Source organism: Falco punctatus, assembly GCF_963210335.1.
Source record: "Falco punctatus genome assembly, chromosome: 6".
Lineage (NCBI taxonomy): Eukaryota > Metazoa > Chordata > Aves > Falconiformes > Falconidae > Falco > Falco punctatus.
The window spans coordinates 63,678,717-63,700,932 of NC_137585.1; the positions used below are offsets into that span (position 1 = coordinate 63,678,717).

Here is a 22,216-nt window from a genome sequence, read left to right on the forward strand (position 1 = left end):
ATAGCCTATATCAGATTTTCTTTGATATTGTTTGGGATCAGTGTTAAACCAGTGAATTCACAATTACCTGGGATTTTCTTATTATGTGAAATACAGTCTTCTGGATTCTGCAGAAAGTATCCTTACCAATTGATGCACACAGGACCAACACACTTGGATGGTCCAGCAATTTTGTTGGCAACCAGCTGGCACGAGCAGGACAGCAATACAACCACGCCAGACCCATCTGCACAAGATCCCAGCATCACACAATAGTCTGGGGAAGGAAAGGCTTCCAGGGATCTCCAGGCTCCCCTCTCACAGCAGGGCTAACTTCACCCTTCACTCAGGCTTCTCAGAGCCTTGCCCAGTTGAGTTTTGCAAGGACAGAGATCCCAAAAGCTCTCTGGACTCCTGTTCTGAGGGTTGGCCACCTTCTCTGTATTTTTTTTCTCCCTAATATCTACTGTAACGCACTTTGCTGCTACTTGGGTTGATTGCCTCTTGTTCTATCACCATGCACCTTCAAGAAAAATCTGGTGCTGTCTTTTCAATAATCTCCTATGGGTAGTTCAAGACAGCAGTAAGCCTTATCATCCTAAGCCTCAATAACCTCTACGCTGCTAGGTCCCACTAAGTGCTCTCCATGGGCTCAGCGCTGTGGCCACATGCTGACTCCAATGTGGCAAAACGCTCAGCTTCACCACTAGCCCCACCAATGAGGGGCAGACTGCCCAGATACTGAGAGCTACTAACGTATGGTTCTCTGCTGACATGGAAGTTGGCAGCTATACCTGTCTGGGTTAAATGCTACCTAAACCCTTGCACCTGCTCGGTGAGGAGTGCTATCAAGCCTGGGGAGCCTAATGAAAGCCTTGAGGAAGAGTCACCTGTGTCTGGTTAACGAGAAAGGCGAAGTAGGTGCAGGTCTGCTGCTTATGTGACCTTGCAGGTTTATGTTTTTCCTTGTTTAGAGACGTAATCATTTTACAAAGAACAGTGACCTGAAGAGCTGGGAACTTAATTTAATACATTTCATATGGGCCTGGGCTTGTTGTCTGATTTACTAAAAGATATCAACACAAGTTTTGGTGGAAAAAAAAATACCAGCTGTGTTCTGCATGCTATAAATCTCAAAGGGTAAAGGGATGCTTCAATGCCCGGTACACTCAGACCTCTTAATTTGCTTTCCTAAATGCCTACTTGGTCTCCCACTGAGCTGGAGAGGGGTGCCTCAGCGTGCGGGTGACCTCTGTGATGCTTACGGGAAACACTGTATTATTCCACCACCCTAAAAAGAGTTTTAATAAAGCCTCCTAGCTGCTCTCTAAATCTAGGCACTAGGAAGAAGAGGGAAGGAGATGAGGGGATGAGAAATGTCCTCTTTCACCCTTCCGGCTGGAAGAAAAAGTCAGGGCAAGGACTGGCATATTGCAGAGGTGAGGATGGGTTTAAGAGACAAATTGATTAATATTTAGATCTGCAATAATAGAGCAAAATAAATAATGGTCTCCTGCCCGGCGAATGAGCCAAGGGTGCTCTGCAAAGAGGGACTGCACAATAACTGCCCTGCAAGCCCAGCAGAAGGGCTTCAAACCGTGTTTGGAGGAGGCTGGCCACAGAAGTTGAAATGAGGGAGTGAAGTTCCTGTGGGATGGGGAAACTGTAGCTGTCTGAGATCAGGTTCTGACTAATGGGGAGGAGATCGCTGAGAATAGGAAGGTGGAGGTTAATTAAGTAGAAAGAGGTAACAAAATGATGGAGAGTCTTCCTCTGAAGAAAGGAAGGAGTGAAGGAAGCAGAAAAAGGAGAATGGACATTAAGCTGTACAAAGACTGGAAACACGACTAGGAAAATGATGTCTGTAAAGGAATAGCACAACTACAGAGGACTAAAATGAGAAGTACCAGGGACAAAATGAGTTTCACTTAGGGAAGGATATAGAGTGTGATAGAAGAATGGTCTGTAAAGGTATCAGAAATAAGAGGAAGGCAATGGAAATTATACATAATTGAATTAACAGGAAATGAAAGAACAGAAATAACAACAGAGAAAAGGCTGGACCATTCATTATTTTTTATGCTTTATCCGTGGAGGGGAAAGAAGAAAAAAAAAAATAAAAGAGATGATGAACTGATATTTATCAGAACCACTTTTACCAAGGGCGTAAGACAATCCAAAACAGCAAAAGAAACACTTCAAATTATTCAGAGAAGTTAGACAAATTCAAGTCAGCAGAACTGGATGAAGTTCCCCCTAGAGCACTTCAGGCACTAGCCAGAGCAATCTCTGACTCATTAGTAATTATCTGGGAGAGCTCATGGAGAACGAGGGAGATCCCAGAGGAGGGGAGAAGGGCAAACACAGTGCCTGTCTTTAAAGCGGGGGAAGAAGGACTTAGGGAATTATACAGCAATCAGTTTAGCATGTAATGCAGAAAAATAATACAATAACCTGTTAAACAATCAGGCATTAAGCACTTGTCTGATAATAGAAAAACATACAATCAACCAGACTGGATTTGCCATAAATAAGCGATGTTAAAACCATCTAATTTCCACCTTCAAACCCGACAACTGTGTTGTAGAATAAAGCAGAGGGAGTATATGTCATCTATTTTGAGATAAGTGGGGTCTTTAACACCGTTTCACATGACATTCCCATAAGCTGACCCGGAGCTATGATCTCTGTGAAATTATCTTACAACATACTTGACAGAAAAGAACTGTGTCTACACAAGAATTACTAATTCGTTTCTTTCAAATTTAGAGGGCTTTCCAAATACGCTCCTGCGGGGTTCACTCATGGACCTGAATCTAATATTTTCATTAGTTATTTGGGTGATGAAATAGAGAATATAGAATTGCTCCAAAGGATGCGTTCCAAAATGTGTCTGGGAAATGGGAGTAATAGTGTAAAATCAACCGGATTTGGTTCAGTAAGGTCATAAGCAACAAAATGTGTCAATGCAAAGCGGTAAATCACTGGTCAAGCATCCCATTGAAATGAACAGGAGCTGTGAACGAGACACTGAACAGTACACAGCTGCTGCAGAAAAAGGCAGGTCTTATTTTGGAGTGTATGAACAAGAGTGTAATAGATGAAACATCAGAAGCAATTATTCCACTGTAATGAGGGCTCGGTTGGAATACCAGGTTTAGGTTTGGATGCTGTGCTAGGAGAGAGTAGGAGAAAGAAGCAGACAAATTGTGGAGAGGCTAGAGGAAAGCAACAAGGATTATAAACGGTTCAAAAACTTGTAGGTTTTTCTTTGCTTTTTGCGGAAGGGGAAAAAAATGAATGAGAAGATGAAAACTATCTTCTAAGACAGAGGAGACTAATAAAAAGGATATTGACAATTGTTTTGGGTACAACACAACTAAATTGGCTTGATTTCCTGCAAAGACTGTTGTTGCTGGATATGTGGGAAAGAAGAGAAACCCATGAATCAAACCCAAAAGCTTTCTGATTCAAAGCAACTTTCTTAGAATTAAAATAGAAATGTCTAAATTAATTCATAAGTCTTCCTCTCTGGAAGCCAATTAGCCTGTCTCAGGGATGGTTGGGTTCTGCTCAGAGCACCGAGGAGGATTCAGAGTCTCTCTCCATCTCTCCTTTCTTACGACTATCTTTTCTAGGTGTGCCAATGCTTCCATCTTCCCTCTGCCCACCCAGAAAGCAAAATATTGATGCAAATCTTGTCTTTGCACTTTAGCATAGCTTCAATCACACTGTTGGTGTTAATTAATTATCCAACAACAGAAGGAAGCCAGCAATACCAAATGAAGCATGGCGCTTTCCCTGACCAATAACAAAATCAGTCCTTCCTCCCGTGTGTTGCATAGTTTCACCAATTTTCTTTCCTAATGCAGAAGGAAGAGCCTCCTTTACTGTATATCTCCCCTAGACAGTGTGTGGTTGGCAGGGGGGCGAATGGGGTGCTGCGGTCCTCATTTCCAAGGGCTAGATAAATTAGCGAGTGTACTGGAGTGCAAAGCAGTCGTGCAAAACCACACATTGCAAGGCATGGAAACAGAGTGTTTCTCACTTTTTCACTAATGAGGAACTCTTAATTAGCAAAATACAGGAATAACATATTGATGTTTGCCAGGACTGTTGTTCAAGAAGAGCAGGTGATAACGAAAAAGAAGGAGGGAGTTCACAGACTATCTGGAAGGAATATACTTTCTCTGAACTCTAGGAAGATTATGAAACAATCTGCTGGATGTCTCTGGGTAGAGATAAAAGAAGAGAGAAATCAAAATCAGAAGCAGTCTCATGGTAGAGTATATTGTATATGAACTAATGAAAAAAGGAGATGGAGGAAGGCTTTTTTAAAAAAAAATAAAGGGGTCATGCAATGAACAAGTGCTGAAGGAAAGTGATACACCATGGTCAAGGACACTGTGAATTTTAAAGTGAGAAGGAAGAGGGAAAAAAAAGGAGAAGATGAAGGAATTTAGGGTTTTGACTGTTGCTCAGCATCGCCCTTAGGGTCTTTGGGAATTTTCTGGTAGTCTGAAGGTGTTACCTTCTCCCTTCTTAGAGTAGCACCAAGCTCTGAAAGATCAGACGGCGTGAACAGGTTTCTGTGGGCATCTTTATTCTTGTAAAACATTTTGTTTATTCCTTACACGTAATGTGTCTGTAGATTGAAATTCTCAATGTAGATCTGCAGCATGGTTTTGAGGGGGAAACAACATCTGTCCATGCTTTCGGAGAGGGAGCAACTGAGCACTAGTCAGCTCTAAATGGTCTTGACGGGGAGCATGGAGGGGAGTCAGTAGTACCTATGAATTTGTTGCTGTATTTTACCTTGAATATCTATCAAAGGCATGATACCAAAGGTTTTCAACTTAAAAATCACTTCATGGACCTTGTATGGTGCTCATATCATCCCCATTCAGCAAATAATTCCCATTCTCCAAAGGATGAAACAGAGACAAGGGTTCAGTAATTTATATTTGGCAAACTTTGTTAAGTCTTAACGGTGAGACCCCGTTCGTTCACTGGAGAAATGAGGTGTGAAATCAATGTTTGTACGGTCTCTGCACCTCTCTGCTTGGTCGCCTGTGGGACGCTGGGGTGGCTGTAGCTAGCATACTTCGTGTCTTGCTGAAAGGGTGCATGAGGAAATGATCAGAGAGGGTAGGATGTGGTTAAAGCCTCAGCTTGCTGACTGGAGCTAATGTGAGGGAAGCATATTATGTCTCACATCCATTAAAGCCTCCAGCACTCACCTCCCACTAAGATGAAGGAGCAGCAGAGAAGGAATTGTGACTTCCCGAGTCCCAGTAGCTCCTGGAGCTTTTCCTGTTAATATTCAATTATGTGCTGCCCTGAACTTGGAGCGCTGAACTCCAGCCCTGAGGCTCAGCTGCAACAAACACAGCTGCAGGAGGCCGAGCCACAGAGAGAAGCAAGCCCCAGAACAGGGTTATCTCACCTCCAGCCACCTGTGCGGAACCAGCACGTAGGAGGAACCATGCTCTCCACCTCCTGCCTTCTCCCTCTCTCCTCTCCTGCCTGCATAGCTTTGGGGAAGTGGCTACAGGTAGGAGCGGTTATACTGTGAGGTGTGGGCAGGGTCACCAGACTTTTTCCCCGCCCCCCCTTCTTTTCATCCTGGATGTGACAATTGACCATATAATGCTCTGCATGGGCTTCCTCTCCATCTCATACCATAGCAGCTTCTGCTATGGCTTTTCCTTCATCTCACCCCCCCAACCCCAAGCATCTGCGGTCCCTGTTGACCCATCCACCCTCTGATAAACCCCTTCCACTTCCAGATCATGGTATTAACTTGACATTTGCAAAAGGTCACCGTGTTTGCTCTGCCTGAGGGTTATATTGCTCACTCTTTTGTCTTTTTGCTTTGTAAGCTCTTCAAGGCGGAGGTTATCTCCTAGGGTATGACTATATGGTGTCCAGGAAAACAATGTCCCTGATCTCAGTTGGTGTTTAGCAGCTGTAATGTGGATAATAATGTGCTCCTCAATAGAGAGGCTGGCTCCAATTTTATAGATTAATCATGAGAGGTTAATGAATCTTAGCTTATATGTAGAAGTTTTCCTTCCAGAAGAGGTCCATATGCAGCATATCATGGTAGAACAACTAATGCCTTAGTTTCAAAGAGCACCAGTGCCAGATCACTCCTACCTTCCCAGGAGTCCATTCGGACTGTGCGGTATCGCTGGAGCATATGCCGTTCGTGACTGCTGCAGGAACAAATATGGGACATAAGGGAGGTGACACACAATACATATTTTGTGCATCCAGTTTATGCATATGAAGGCATGGCTTTTTTTAGCTTGCAGTTTGTCATGCTGAAACCGTTTGTTGCATCAAACTAATTGCAATTGAGATGAGAGCGTATGTTATGCATAGTGTTAGGATATCTGTCCTGCAGTGGCTGGTCCAAGCAAGGTGCAGCTGGTAAGAAAGGATGTATAAATTCAGCCTTTGCTCTTAGGTAGGAATGGGTTTGATCCTGTCCTTCTGTCCTGACTTGACCGTTATCCCTGTGTTTGCCTCCCCGAGATGGAGGTGCAGGGCTAGAGCTCCGTCATGCCATAGTCTCAGTTAGGCAGCTGGGAGGGCTCCAGCCTGGGTAGGAACTCAGCGTGTTGCCTTTCTGCCCACGAGGAGACACCCCAGGCTTGGCTTTTCCCAAGCATAAGCTGGCTCCGAGCCTCAGCGGCAGCGAGGCTACACCAGAAAGGTGGCTAGAAAAGTGTGGCTGTAGGACTCAAGCCTGTGGTTGAGACTGCTGTTGGTGATGCCCATCTCAGTGGCAACGCATCTACTGACCACGTTTGGAAGAGGTGGGGATGAGGAATCTTTGCCTATAGCTTTAGTGCCACAACCAACAGAGCAATAGACTGACGAGCCATGCTAGCCCTAAGAACAGCCCGACCTGGCTCCTCTGCCATGGTTTGCTTTGGGAGTGACGCAAAAGCTAGATTGTTCCCCAAACCTACATAGAGGCATTCCAAGGTGCTAACTTTTCCCTTGCACATAGTGATATTCCTTACACTCCTCCGCTGTTTTGCTTTGAAAACAACTTATTCCTTGAACTATGCTGGTTCTTCTGCTTCTCCACGATACCTCTTGCCTGCCAGTGGAAACTTGACTAGGCAGGATACGGCAGCATGGCGGCTTGGCATAGCTACATAGAGATTAACTGGCTGGTACTTATGGCTTGGGTGGCTGGAAGGTGGCTGCCAGTCCTGATGCATTATGGCTAAGTTCTGCTCCAGTTTCTGCTCCAGGTCTCTCTCTCCTGCCCGTGTGCAACTCGCAGGAATATAACTGTCTTTGAAATATCTGCTTTCTCCCAGATTCATCTGAAATTCATTAATGGGTTCAGAAGCTTTTGGGAGAGGGGGATAGACACATCCGTGAACAGAGAAGCAGCACAGCAGAACCTTTATTTCCTTAGGGAGGCAACTGAGGAGATATAAGCATTTATTCTCATCTGTTGCTGAGCTTACGACCCACACAAATACGGGGAAAACCAAGCAAGCAGCCGACTGCAGAATGGGAACAGGGAAAATGACTCAGCAAGCTTGGCACTGATCTGGAGAAAATGCAGGTACATTATAACCTTGCTCGAGCATCAGTCCTGTCCCTGACATGATGTAGAAACAGCAGCTAGTGTAGGTATTTGCATCCGATGGAAACATTCCTTCTGACAAATGATTTAGCCCTGCTCTTGCAAATAGTTGTATACAGGAGCAGAGCAGGTGAGGGGCTGCCTTTCCCTTTGCCAGCAAGGGAGAGAAAAAGTTCCATGAAAACCTCTCGCTGTTTTTTTAAATATCCTTTTTTTTTTTCTATCAACAGTTGACAAATATCTGCTAAATTACAGTTTCATGCTTTGTTCATGTCATTTTTCCTAAGATCGGTATTTCCTGCTACATCACCTTAGAAACTTGATCAACAAACACTCTGCTCTACATGTAAACAAAGCTTTATTTTACCCTATTTTTGACAGCAGCCAGTATATTAGAAACCAGAACACTTCAGGTTCTCTGGGCTATTTGCCTCAATTTCACAATTTGGTTTTGGTTTTGAGGGCCTGTCAGCATTGTTTATACCTAGATCTGTTTGTGTAGTAAGGTTTTCATGTGAGTGGCAAAGAAAATATATTACTGCAAATCGCTTTCTGGAATCAGGCTTTCTTCCGTCAAGAGTCTAAATGAAACTGTACTTTCTAACACATGGGAACTAAACAGTGAAAAGAATTAGTAGAAAGAGAAGTGAAACGAGAAGGTTCAGTTTCAGTGACAAAAACGAACAAAAAAGAAGCAAAGACAACACTGACAAGTAAGCAGGACCATCTCCAAAACTCAAGCTCTAGTGAGACCCAGGAGCATTACCTCTAATGGAGGAACTGAAGAACTCTGCCGGGCCCTTTAACCATTACCCTGCGGACCAGCATCGAACCTTGTCCTGACCCCATGACAAGTGTCTTTTTTTAATATTATTATTATTTTTTATTGTGGGAAGCTAGGACTGGAGCCCTATAAAGTTTTTTTCTTACTTGCTTTCACAAGGCAACCATTTCCCAGGTAGCTGCTGTGAAAACACAAATTTAATCCAACAGCAAAGGGGGAATTTTATTTGGCAGTTTTAAAAGCCTGCACGGGAACCCCAGCTATCGAGCCTCCTTGATCTGCCACAACACAAAGACAGACTCCATCAGTTAGGGATTAATTTTAAGGCAGATATTAAAGCCTACCACATGATGAAGGATTTTCCTATATGTGCACTTGTATGGGATGCTTTAAATCCTCTGTGTGTGCATGTATATGCATATGTGTGTGAATGCTGGTGTTTATTCAAACCTTTTTCATTCACAGGCAGACATAGCCTTAGGCTTCTTCAGGCCTTTCCAAAGAACATAAACTTGGGAGGGGGGAGAGAGAGAGGGAGAGAGAGGAGTCATCTTTAAACCTCACATTTGTGAAAGTAAGTTTTTGAAGGGAGCAGACTCAGGTGGAAGGAGCCAAGACTGTAAAGATTTTATAACAACATTTTTTAAGAGGAGGTAGAATCCCTGCTCTTTCTTAGAGCAAGACCTCCTTGCAAGAATGTAAAGTAAATTTGGGAAAAAAGCAGCCTTTTTACAGAAATACATCATTTTGCTTTTCTGCCCAGCTGTAACCTAAAGCGTCTTGGCTTGACAAAACAAAATAAAGCTGCGTGAGGATGCGCTGTCACTGCTGCTGCTGCTGCTGCCTCCTGCAAACGTCCCAACGCTGTGCACCGATCTCCCTGTCAGAGCCCAGAAAGGAGTGATGCCTTCTCCTTCCAGCCTAAATCCTGCGCCAGACAAACTTACCCTTCAGCTTTGTGAAACACGGCTCAGGTTTGCAGCAAGCAGCTCTGCCTGAGGTGCCGTTTCCGAGCTGGCGTGCCTAGGTAACTCTCTTCCCATGACACAGCAGAACAGCAACGGCAGCAGCGGCAGCAGAGTAAAACAGATCACTTCTGGCAGTACTCCTAGAAGACTACTTTATATCCCAGCTCCAGCCTTTTTTCTCCTTTAAGGATGATCTGAGGAAGGGAATATGGAATAAAAAGAGGCTTAGTAAGGTAGGGAAATAAGGCCCGGGGAGATGGAAAGTGAGGCACACTGGAGCTAGACTCCACGGCTGTGGAGCAACCTGGATAAAATGGCAGGAAGGAATTCAGAGGTAGAAATCCCCCCAAAATTGGATGGGAAAGGACAGATAAACAGAGATGAAAAGTGGGGTGGATAGAGGAAAGACTCTGAGAAGGAGGATGAACTGTTGCTCACTTGATTAACTCTTTTCAGCTAAAATCATTAATAATTTCTACAGAAGTCCCAAAAAATGTGAAAGTGGGGGTATCGGAAGCACAGATCTGTTACCTATACAAAACAAAAAATCAAAACATTTGAAAGTAGAGGTATCTGAAACACCGGTCTGTTACATGTAAGGCTCGTTGCACATGCCCTCTGGAATGAGTGGGGCAGAGCACAGGTACTTCAAAAGCATTAGTGGGAGGGCGAAGGGAGGTGACCTGCCATCAGTGCCAGGACTGGGCCCGCGCCGTCCAGCGGGGGGATCCGGTCCCCTGCCGTGGCTGCCAGTACCTGCAACGGGCATCGGCCTCAACCCCGCGGACGGTAAAAAAGTCATTTATATGATTGTCTTCTAGAAAGCTCGGTGGGACGCTGAAGAAATAAAATTCCAAACTTAAAACTCATTGCATCCGTAGGTCGTGCTTTCACCTGCCGAGGGGCTGAGATTTCCAGTGGAAGCCCTAAGGAATGCGGCAGGCTTTTCCTCCTCCCGTTTTTCATGGCAAATCCATCCCCTGCTATGAGCTAGCCCCTTGGATCTTGCACTTGGCCGCCAATACCTATGTGATGCCACCGGTTTGGGAGCAAAACTTGGGGAGCTCCCATGGGAACTGTGTGCTGCCCTCCATGCAGAAAACCCCGGGAGCCCCCTGTGCACCCCCGGCCTGGCGGAGGTTTGCACCGTGGTGCAGGTGGGTTTTAGCTCTTTCATCCCAAATCCTGGGGGCAGGAGGAAAGCTGGGAGAGAGAGGGGAAAAAAAAAAAAAATTCCAAGCAAAACCCGCTTCAGCACCGCGGGCAGAACAGCAGCCGGAGGAGCGGCGCGCTGCCGCCCGGCCTGCCCGCACCCCCGGCGGCGGGAGGCCGGCGGGACGGGGGTGCCGGGGGGCCCGGCGCTTCGGGGCGATGGAAAACATCTTGACCGGTGCTTTTCCCTTCTCCAGGGGGTGGCTGTTTGGATAGGCGGCTGGTGTTACCGCACTGGGAAGCAGGAACGGCTCCTTCCAGCGCCTCGGTGCTGCGACCCGCTGCAGGAGACCGGCGGCATCCCAGGTGGGAGCGGGGGATGGTTCCCTTCCCGGCTCGGCAGGGTGAAAAGCGGCGTTCGCGACCACCGCACCGACCCCGCACAGCCGCACCGACAGCACCGCTCATATCTCCAGCCTCCTCAGTCTGTCACAAACAAGTCTGGGTGTTTTTTTCCTCCTTTGTGGTTTCTTTTTTTGTTTGGGTTTTTTTGTTGTTGTTGTTTGTTTTTGTTTTGGGGGTTTTTTTGCTGCCGCTCCCAGCACTGGAGACCCACCGTGGCCGCGGCCGAGCCGCGCACCCTCCCGGAGCGGCTCCGTCCCGGCTTTGCACCGTGCGCGGCCGGTCGGGGAGCGCAGGCACCGGCAGCGCAGGCGGTGCGAAGGAGGGAGGGGAAAAGAACTGAAAAAACTTACCACACAACAAACCCCAAACCACCAACCCTAATTAATAATAATAATAGAAGGAAGCGCAGCGACTTGCTGCGACCGGCGGAGCGGAGGGCGGTAGGTGCGAGGCGGGCGGCCCCCGGGAGGGCCGGCGGGGCGGCGGGTGGCGGCAGCGGGGCTCGCAGTCCCCCGGGGCGGCCGGGGGTACCGGCAGGTCCGGCGTCGTCGTCGTGTGAAAGTCCCCTTTAAGTTTCCATAGAGAGGCCCTCCGGCTGTCACATGATGGACATGATATAATGAAACAACATCGTGGGGAGGGAAGCACTCGGGGAGCCCGGGGCGGCGGGAGGCAGCGGTGCCCCCCGCCCCGGGCCCGCCCTGCCCCGTGCCTGCACCTGTCTCCGCGCCCGGGAGCGCGGCAGCGCCGGCAGCCCCGCCGGTGGGCTGCGTGTGGCACCCTCCCGCGGGGAGGGCAGGGGGAGGGGAGCCGGCGGAGCGGCCGCTCGGAGGTAAGTTACCGGCGGGACGCGGCCGGGGGCTGCCCGCCCGCCCGGGGGGCGCGGGGTGCCGGCGGGGCAGGCGGTCGCGGCGGTCGCTCCATGTTTGCGCGGCGGCGGAGTGAGGGGGGGGCGCGCGGTGGGGGGGGCCGGGGGCGCCGCGTGTCCCCGCGGAGCGGCGGGCGTGTGCGCGCCCTCCCGCCCTCCATGTCCGCATTCCAGCTCATGTTGCGCAGATAAAATTCAAACTTGAGGTAAACACAAGCGGCGGGGGGAGGGGGGGGGCGGCTGGGGGGGGGTAGGCGAGGGAGGGAGGCTCGCTCCATCCCGGCTCGCAGCGCCCGCCGCCCGCCCCCGCGCAGCCCACCCGCGGATCCCCCGCACCTGGCCGCCAGCGGCGAGCCCGGCCGGCCGCTTCGCAAGGGGCTGCGAGCGCAGCGCTGCTCCTGTCCCCCCGCTGCGGGGGAGGCAGCGGCGGGCGTGCCCCGCCCCCCCCCGCACCGCGCACCCCGGGAGGAAACGGCAAGTGGGGGGCACGGTGCGCGGCAGGTGCGCGGGCCGCTGTCGCGACATTGGGGGGAGTTTGCCTCTCGCGACGTGGGGGAAGGAGCCAAGTGACAGCCGAGCTGCGGCGGGGGGGGGGGAGGGGGGGGGAAGGACGGGACTGCGCCGTGTTGTTTTCATCGCTGCGTGGGTATCCCGAATCGAGCAGAAATAACAACAATCCCCCCCCCCCAAATCACCCACCCCCAGCGCCGGCCGGGGGGGCCGGGCCGCATTTCCAAGTGCGTATGGAGAAAACAAGATGCGTCCGCGGGGGGGGGGGGGGGGGGGCGGGGAGGGCCGGGCCGCGCCGCCGCTCGCCAGCCCGGGTCCGTGACACAGGCGGTGCCGCCGGCAGCGGGTATATTTAGCACTTCCCCCCCCCCCCCCCCAGCCCTCTGCATGCTCCGCGCCCGGTGCGAGCGGGCGGGCGAGCTGAGCGCCGGTTGATGAGGCGGGCCGGCGAGCGGCCGAGGTACGGCCTGCCGCCCCACAGGTGGGTGCCTGAGGAGAGGGAGGCCCGCGGCCAGGCGCCTGCCCTGCGGGGACCGTTGGAGTGGTCTGCCGCCCCCCACCCGGGAAGGCGGCGGGAGGCTGCTGAGGGGGCGCGGCGAGGCGAGGCGGGTTGGGGGGCCGAGGGGCGGGCGGTGGGGAAGCGGGGTCCGGGGCAGAGCGGCCGTGCGGGGAGCGGAGTCGGCTGCTGCGGGCAGAGGCTCTTCCTGCGTGGCGCAACTCGGGGCTGTTGCGGGAGGGCGGGCGGCCTGCGGAGCTCCGGGTGGGGTGCGTGTGCCCGGGGAAGGGGGGGGCGGCCGGCTGCGGAGCCGTGGCTGCTGCGGGCGGGAGGCGGGTGTGAGGGCGCGGGGTGGGGGGTGGGCTTCGGGCGAGCGGCCTCGCTGAGGGCGGGAAGCGCGCGCGACCCCTCGACGCGCGGCAGCGGCCCCCGCCTGGCGTCTCCTCAGCACTGCACCACCGAGGCGGCGGCGGCGGGACCGGCGGCCACGCCCACCGCTCCCGGCGGACCAATGGCCGCGCCGCTGGCGGCCGCCCCCCCCCCCCCCCCCCGCCCTCCTCATCTTCCCCCCCGCCCCCCCCACCTTCCCTCCGCCCGCCCTTGGCAGGGCGCGAGCGCGGCCCGCGCCCGCCCACCCGCCTGTTTGTTATGGTCGGGGCCACGTGCCGCCGGCTCAGCCCGTCACGCGGCCCGGCCTCGCGCCGCCGCCGCCGGGGCACCCGCGGGGCGAGGGCCCGGCCCGGGGCGGGGCTGGCGGGGACCGGGACTGGGGCCGACCCCGGGGGGGGGCCTGAAGGCCTCGGGGCCGCGGCTGCCCGGCTGCCGCCCCCCGGGCCTTGCCTGCCGTGCCAGTGACGGGAGCGGTGCTCGCGGCCTGCCCCGTGACGCCCCCTGAGGGGCCTCTCCCTGGGCCAGCGGGTCGGGCCCTGGCCGGGCCCTGAGGGCCGATCTGCGGCTGGCTCTAGCCTCCGCAGGGGGAGGCTCCTCTGCCCGGGAGAGAGCTGTGGGAGCTGTTTATGCCTAGCGATACATGGTTGGGGGTTTTTGTATTTTTTTTTTTTCCTCTCCCATCCCTCCGTGCTGTCCTGCATTAGCCAGGGCAGTAGCTGCGTATCTGCCTAGCCCGGTGGTGGTGTGGCATGCAGCTTTATGTAGGTAACACAGGGGAACGCTGTGAGGATCGTGTTTAGCTATCAGTCTCCTGAGCCTGGAGCTTTGAGCCTATTTATAGGTAGGTTGGGCAGTCTTCAGCGTGAAGGACTTGCGCTGCGTCCCAATCTGTGGCAGAGTGAGGCACCTTAAATGATGGTGTTCTGTTTTTGGCAGGTCGTTGTTTCTGGAAACAGGATTTTACGGGAAGCTCCAGAGTCATGGTTGTTAATAGGCTATATGGAGAAAGGCTAGTCAGTTTGGAGTTGAGGAACGTAATGCCATTTTAATGTAACTTCTCGGATAGCAGAGCAAACAGTAAGAGGATACTCGGTTCTAGATTGGTGGCTTTCGGCTTGCAGGCAGTGGACCCTGGCCGTCTGCGAACAGCTTATCTGAGGTCAGTAGGAAGCAACAGAGGAAAGGACATTTGTGTTCTGTAGGCTTACATTCATTATACAGGTACCTGCACCACTAGAGATTCTGGGGCTGACGAGCTGTTAAAAAAAAGGACAAAAAAAAGACTGCTATTCTAGGTCATTAGGATACTTTGGTTTCGAATAAGTAGAGGAGGGGTGAGAAAAAAACCTGTATCTGTTTTGTTGTGTATGTCCCTGTTGTACTGTTCAGAAGTTTAAAATTCAATATCTTTTTAAGAATTACATAACCATTAATAACATCGTGACTCTCAGGGAGCCTTAAAGAGTTAAATAACAGCAGATGAACGAGAACAGGTCAAGAAGAGGAGAGTTGGTTTTATAACTAATGGTGAGGACCGTACACGGATATTTAAAACTGCTTTGGAGTTGCACTGGAAAGGATTATTTGTTAGTAGTAGTATTATTTTAACGCCCTATAAAAAGAGGATACAAGGAGGAGGATGGAAATCTCTAAGTTAGCAGTTCTGTGCTGGTCTAGTCCAGTAAATGAATCGGGGACAGTTTATGGTGCTTCTTGTGCTTTCACTTCTCTTCCATCTGAACTTTATCAGTACGATTTTTGGCACCTGAAATGATGTGTTTCCAGACCTTGACTGGTGTTGATGAAGAGGGAATAATGGCCTTAAAATAGCAAGAATGGTAATGGCTCAGAAACAACTGAGGATCACGGTAATGGTGAAAGGAGTGGTGTGGTAATAGGCTGTACTTGGCATATGTTGTAGAGAGCCGATGTCCTGCGTTGGTTGCAGGAGTCGTTTGAAACGGTGTTACCTATGGGAATAGGTTTATTCAACCCGGGTAGTATACTTGATTTGTAAGAGCATATCTGCATATGTTTGCATTTTTTTTGGGGGGAACCCCCAAACCTACCTTAAAATAGGAAGTTAATAGGGGGCACTTGGTTTGTTAGATATTTGAGAATACCAGGAGGTGCGCTGTAACAGAGCACGCCAGTGTCTCAGATTATTTTTTTTTTTTGAGCGTACGTGGAGTTGCTGGTGGAATTGATGCACCAGGAAATTGCTTTCTCTATTTTTGTTGGTGAAATGCAGTTAACATAAAATGAGCCCTTTGGATCCTGTATCCCATTTCTCTTTAATATAACTATGATCATTTATCTTCTTGACAGCTAGAGGAAAAAATACTTCATTTTGTAACTTGGTTCACCTTCTCTTCAATTGCTGTCAGCTCATGACGAGGCACAATGTGTGCTGTACACTGTGTTCTACAGAGCTGTTTGGTGACGAATACAATGTATATGGAAGAAGTGCTATGAAAAATATTGTGCCAGTTCTCCCCACTTTTTATATAAACAATACCAATTTATCTCTTAAAAGAGGTACTCAGAGTTTCATTTTAGGACCTAATGCCTTGCCTAATTCTGGTGGCAAAAAGGTTGCTATTTTACTCTTCGTAAGTACTTCAAAAGCATCTGAAAAGATTTAAACTAGTGTTTGTATTGGTTTTGCAATAGAAAGTAGTGAAACCTTTTTTTTTCCCCTGTTTTAATAAAAAGGGAAATTTTGAACTTACATTAAAAGTGTGTTTGTTTATGTTGCTGTAACCTGTTACAATTAAAATTAAGAGGATCTCTTTAATCCAGGCTAGGTTTTTTCAATTGCTGTAATTGCGTGTTTACTATATTTCTTTTATATTTAAAAATGAAAACATGGAGTTGTGTTGATTCTGCCATATTTGCACGGTGTTTTTCCATAAACATCGTGTTCCTGGAATTATTGGTAGTACCAGAGTATGAGCTTGAAGTGCTGTAACATAAAGGGCTGAGAGTACTTGCAAACATGAATGCTGAACTGCAAAGTTTTAAAAAAATAATCTCCCCAGCAGTTCTTTGAAGCCATTTTTAGAGAGTCAGGATTGAAAATTTTTGTCAGTGACTGGAGATGGAATTAATTGGGCTGCAACTGTTTGTCACGAATTTAAGCATAAACAGGGTTTTCTTTTGGCTTTGCATTTTGTAAAAATACAGCATAAAATCCGCCATCCTTTCACAGTCCTTCAGGATGCTGTACCTCAGCCAGCAGATAACAGCGTTGTTGTCTAACAGCATGGCTGGAAATCGGAGTTTTTTGTTCTGAGTCTTGCCCTTACCAAGGTCGGAGATCTCATCCTCCCCTACATTCCTGATCTGGGTACTTAACACTTGCAGAGGGTCCTGATCCATGAATTTTGATGAATTGCCTTGAGCTCTAGGAGGGATGCGTTAAATGTCCCCAGTATCGAGCTGCTTTATAGACCTAAGTTTGGAGATCTCTGAAGGACTGACATCTATATAGCAAAAATATTAATTATGGTAGTAAAGCAGTCAAGTGGAATTTTTTTTCTAAGTTTCTTAAATAAAAGTAATGTATTTGGCAGGACAATAAAAATGTGATAATTGTCATAATACTCTTGTTTTAAATAGTTTTAATCAATATGGTTTACTTTATGAATTCTGTAGTCTAAATGTGGGAAGTTTTGTGGATGAGGGGAGATGGTACTACTGTCAAATTGGGTTTCACAGTAATCTGAATTTTGGTGTACTATTACTCAGGAATTATTTTTTCATAATTGTTATGTTACGAAGCATTAATAAGGCAGTGCTGATGGTGAGTTGGTGGGGTTTTTGGTATTCTTGCTAGGCTAGAGATTTGTTACTGAAACATAAACAAAAGAAATTGAGAAACAAATGGTTTAAAGGGCATTTATAACACCATTTGTAAGCCACGGTTTTACAAACACTTCTCTGAATGTCTTGTTTAAGGACTAGGTCTTATTGAAGAACATAAACTGTGCAGTTACGTCGAAAGTAAAGAGTTGGTAAATATATTGTGACTGCTTTAGTATCTTTGGGTGGTTTTTTTCTGTCCTATATTTCAAATTTTTACTCTGGCAACCAGACCCACGATGTGCTTACATGTACAGAATGCTGTGCAGTAGTCTGAACAGAAATCTTGTGAAGTTTGTGTGCTGGTAATACTGAGATTTTATTTTTATTTTTTTCCTTTGTGCCATCTTGCAGGTGGTCAGAAGCAGCAGTTAGTTGCCTGGGTGGGAAGACAGGGAGAGTGGAATGGGGAGAGGGAAACCTGGGTAAGCATTGTGCTGGGCTATTACAAAGTTTAGTTATTTCTGCCCTCTTCTTTGCATACAGGAACATACTGATTTGCCTGTATGCTACACCAAAAGATAGCAATTTGAATGCAACTACTGTCCTGCTGAGCCTTAAGGAAGGGTTTGGTTTTTGGTAGTGTTTATGAGCTCGGGTTGAACTTCGTCTGTGTTGGGAGAAGTTCTGTGGACAGAATTTGGATCTCTGGAAATATCCCTTGAATCAGGGCTAATTTTTTCATCTGTGTTTTCATCTGGTATAATTTTGGTAGCACATAAATTTCCAGAAAATGAAATATTTTTTTTATTATTCATGTAGTAACATTATGTATGAAATACCCAGAAGATGTGCTATTTTGAGTAATACCTATATTATCTTCAGGTTCCTGAATTTTAGCATAACTGTAGTAGCTACTGTTGGAGCTTCTGCCAAAATATGAGTTGTAAAATGAAGGCAGATACTGGTTTCATAAATTAACAGCATGCAGAGGAAATCAAGTGGAATCGAACTGATGTTCGAATTTCAGCCTATTTGGAAAGTAAGCAAGCGTTTGCTGGGTTTTACCTGTATTACTGTTTATATCAGCGAAGCGCGGTGTCTCCCAGCGGCCGGGTGCTGGGTGGCTGGTGGTGGCTCACCCAGGAGAGCACCTTGCTCGGGTCACTGGGACTTGGGACATCTCCTGCCGCCCAGCTGCGGTGCGAGCAGCTGTGCAGTCCCCGGGGAGGGAGAAGCCGCATCTAGCCACCGTGTTTACTTTGAGCAGGAGGAGAAACAGGACGTTCCCGGCTGTTGTCTGGATGTGTTTTGTAAACTGCAAGCGCTGGGAAGGCTTTTAACAAGGTGTAGTTTCGCTGTATCGCCGTGAGTTCTACCGTTTGGCATTTCTAGTGTCGTGTTGTTTCCCCCCCGCCCCCCTTTTTTTTTTTTTTTTCTAGCACAACTTCAGACGTTAATTTGTTGACGTTTGTATATTGCTGTGTCATCTGTAGTTCTTGGGAGGTGTTTATATTCTGATTTCTGCGGCTTGACAGCCGTGCCCCGGGGTGCTGGAGCAATCTGGATTCTGTTTACCCTGTTGAGAACAGGATTCCAAACCTATGAAAAGCGATAGGTTTGGGGGCTTTTTTGTTGGGTGTTCCCCCCCCCCTACCCCTGTGTGTGTGGTTTTGTTTGGTTTTGGTTTTGCCCCCGCTCGGTGCGGCCGCGGGGGAGGGCTGCGGGCCCGGAGCGCAGCGGCCCGCCCCGCGGGGGGGGGCGCGGTGCCGCGGGGCGGGGGGGGGGGGGGGCGGCGCTGGGATGGCGGCGTCGCGCCTGGGGCGCCGCGGGGCTGCCGTCGCCCCCTGCCGGCCGAGAGCGGCAGCGCAGCGCTGTGCGCGGCCGCCGCAGTGCCCAGCTGCAACCTGCGGGCGCTGGGACGGAGCTCCCTGCCTCGCTGGGCTCCCTTCGGCTTCCTTCTGAGCCCAAGCTCAAAGATACCGTCTTTCTTCTAGAGCTGTAGCAGCGTTCCCTTTTCAAGCCAGATCGTCCCATTCTTCCTCCTCTTATCTGTGTCCGTGGGCATCTGTCTGTGAAGCCTGTGGTTCTGTGTATAAACAGAAAGCCGAATGGTGCATCCAGCATTGTGGGATCTGCTGCTTCCCCAAAGATTATTGTCCTGGAACCACAACTCATTCTGGTAGCTTTGGCAGAGAATTGTGCACCCTTACCATAAAAAAAGGAAGTAAAATGGCTTTAATCTTTAGATAGTTAGCCCTGTTGGATTTTGGTAATTAAAGATGCCCATAAAACAATATTGACCTAGAAATCAGTAATTTAAACGTAAAAGACACTTAAAATGTGAATAATGTTCACACAACATGGAACAGGAGTGAGGTCGGACCAACTTAATACATTTGGTTTCGCTAACACCAAATGTATCTCCTGTTTCAATAAGCAAATAGCATAGCACAACTGTTTGGTGTTTTTGTTTTGTTTTGGGTTTGGTGGGTTTTTTTTGTTGTAGGCTTTTTTTCTTGGGGGGTGTGTGTGTGTGTTTGTTTTTTGTGGCTTAGGGAAATGCTGCTGCCTTGGTTTTAAAGAAACTGCAGTTTTCATCTATTACTGATGTTGAGGATAAAGGGAGTTAACAAGGGCAGAGTTCAGCTATACTCTGCAGTGGGAGTTCAGGGGGAACCTCTGTTCTCCCAGTTCTTCTTGTAATGAAATTGTTGACGTTTGTGAGGAAATCCTTACCGAATATTGGAGAGAAAAAAAGTCAGAGGTAGTGACCAGGAAAAAGTAACCATGACTTGTGAATTAACATGTTACTGAGTAAAGCTGAATTACTCAGAAGCGGTATTACTTCAGTAATGAATGAGTGATATCTATAAGCAGTAATAATTTGTAATGGAGACCAAAATCACATAATACAGAGGGGGAAAATACCGGTAGAGATGTTTGATAGGTTAACCCAGGCTCCTAGCATTGTGATGGGTGCACTTTCAATTACAGAAGGATGGAAAACAAATTCTCAATGGGGCAGCCTGGATGGCAGGTTCCAGTTTTACACTTCTGCAAGCAAATGTGCAGTTTGATTCCTGCAACAGTTCCCAGGCTCTAAATTGAAACCCTCATTGCTTCTCTCCAAAGGTGGTTCTACTGTCAGATTTCACTTGATTTTTTTTTTTTTTTAGAAAGCTGGTTCTCAGTTCTAGCGCAGGTGTAGTTGACACCCAGCTTACATTAATTTATTGTACAAATACTGTCCTTCAGCACAAATGCCTGTTTCTCTCACTCGTGTTTTGCACATGCTGTATCTGCCGCTAGCAGTTATGTTCATTTATAGCCCTTATTTTGTTCTAGAGCAGCAGTTCTTTGCTTCATTGTGCCCTTCCCCCTTTTCAGCATGTATTGCATGCCCCTGTAGTTTAAAGACCACTGGTTTGAAAAACAAGCTCTACTTTCTTGTAAAGCAAACTTCATGTGCCTGTGGGTGAAGTTACTTTTTCAGAAGGTTTATGTAATATTACCTGATCCAGTAACTAGGAGAATAAATATTATAAATACAGTTTGTCCTGTCTAATGTTATCCTGGTCATAGTCTCTGTAGGATATACCTGGTTGTATTTTTCCTTTCCGTTGATGTTTTTCTTTGAAACTACGAAGTACTCCTGTTATCACGAACAGGTTTGATTCTGTTCCAGATGCTATTGGTTGATAAAGTAGTAATGGGTCTTCTGGCAGTTTCTTCCAAGATCAGTTACCGTGAAAAAACTGTATTTACCCAAAGTATATGAGATGTACTTTGAAGAACAGGCTTGTGATGTGCATATGATTCCTAATAGACAAGGACTGTAATTTATTTTTTTCTTATTCTAGTACTTTAGAAAAATCTTCCTGGCTAGGTTGAAACTGGAAGTCGGCTCTGAGACTTTCAGATGCAGTCTCTTTGGTGTCTGTGTCAACATTAATTATTGTATATCTCTAATGTTACCATATAAACCTCCATTTCTTCAGGCCTGCAAAGTTTGTGTTGGGTAAACTATGCTCAGCTTATTTAATTTTCATACTTGTGTAAGTCTTTGCAAAGCCCTTAACCATTGTTATTAACTGTTCATTGTTCTTTTTAGTAGTGTGGGCAGAAATGCTTAAAGTTTTTGAAAGACCTTGCAGTGATTCTTCCTCACTTCAGAATATTTCCATTCATCCCATTTTTGAGAATGTTCCTTTATGGTTGTGCCTGCCATCGGTATCCATACTAGGTTTTACTTTCAGTCTGCTGCTGCCTTGAGGGAAACAAAAATTGGGGTGAAAAGTCCATCCTGTTCCTGCAGGTGACATTCATGATTTCTGTTTTCTTCAGTTGTTTTTCTACCTTTTCCTGCAGGAAAAGGCAGGAGACATTGTCTGTGTGCTGAATGCCAGGTTATCTTTGTGGTTTGGTGGTCCTGGAAATGTAAAACAAGAATCTACAAGAGAGTAGATGTACAAGCAAGGGAGGGCAGCAATAGGTAGATCCTCTTCATCCACTCTGTCCTTGCTGTGAGTGGTGGGCCTTACGTGGCATCCTGTTCTGTCAGTATTACAGCGCTGAGTTGTGGTCAGGCTCTATTGCAACATGCATTTTCTGCTCTTCGTGCCCCTCGCTGCCACCAGATCTCCAAAGCATGAAGATGGGTGCAGAATACATCTTGCACTTTTGGTAGTGCCTAAGATAATTCTCACGTGGATTGCAGCTGTATGGCTCATAGCTTGAATGTATTGTGAGTGAGGAGTGGGATAGCCATACCTGTTTTTTTTTCTGTAGACCAGGGCCTGTGAGTAAGTGACTTCACATGTTGTGGTTGTAGGCTGTGTGTTTCCCTGGCATCTCCACGGTGTGTACTAGATAGATGGAGGTTCTCAGGATACTTACTTTTAAGACGGTGCCTCCTGGAGAGGTGACTTCAGAATCCATTTTTTCCTGCTACCGTTATTTTAGTTTAAAATGGATGAAGGCTATAAAATGTCTGGTTTTCAGCTAGTGGCTATTCAGCTGACCCCTCTACCTCTACATTCTGTGCCTCTCAAGGGTTCTGTTAAATAATATTTACATTAATAGTACTATGTACTGCTGAGTCCCTCCTGTGGTTTATAAGAGCTTAAGTATGGCATTATGTTAACCAGCTTCACTGGTAGCTCAGGATTAGAGTTGTTTGTATTTGCAATTTTGCTGCTGAGTTCTTCATCTCTGGTGAGTGTTATAAATAACAGAGGCTGGG

The 22,216-nt window shown here is 48.0% G+C and overlaps 2 protein-coding genes across 2 annotated transcripts in view; one reads left to right on the plus strand and one right to left on the minus strand.

The window, feature by feature from the left end:
* Positions 1-9,957: 9,957 nt before the first annotated feature.
* The window catches only part of LOC308066323 (uncharacterized protein), a gene marked incomplete at its 5' end in the record, with an annotated part of 129,465 nt that continues 117,206 nt past the window's right edge, over positions 9,958-22,216 (plus strand). Inside the window, 2 exons of the mRNA XM_080393453.1 lie at positions 9,958-10,135; positions 10,337-11,347. Coding sequence (XP_080249579.1) covers positions 9,958-10,135; positions 10,337-11,347 — 1,189 coding nt within the window. The remainder of the gene's footprint in view (positions 10,136-10,336; positions 11,348-22,216) is intronic.
* LOC308065511 (uncharacterized protein) lies at positions 11,741-21,760 on the minus strand (the record flags this gene model as incomplete). The annotated part of the gene is made up of 3 exons (XM_080391571.1): positions 18,040-21,760; positions 12,746-14,423; positions 11,741-12,180 (listed from the first exon to the last, which is right to left on the minus strand). Exons 2-3 carry the CDS (start codon positions 13,866-13,868, stop codon positions 11,741-11,743), a joined length of 1,563 nt encoding a protein of 520 aa, XP_080247697.1. The 5' UTR covers positions 13,869-14,423; positions 18,040-21,760.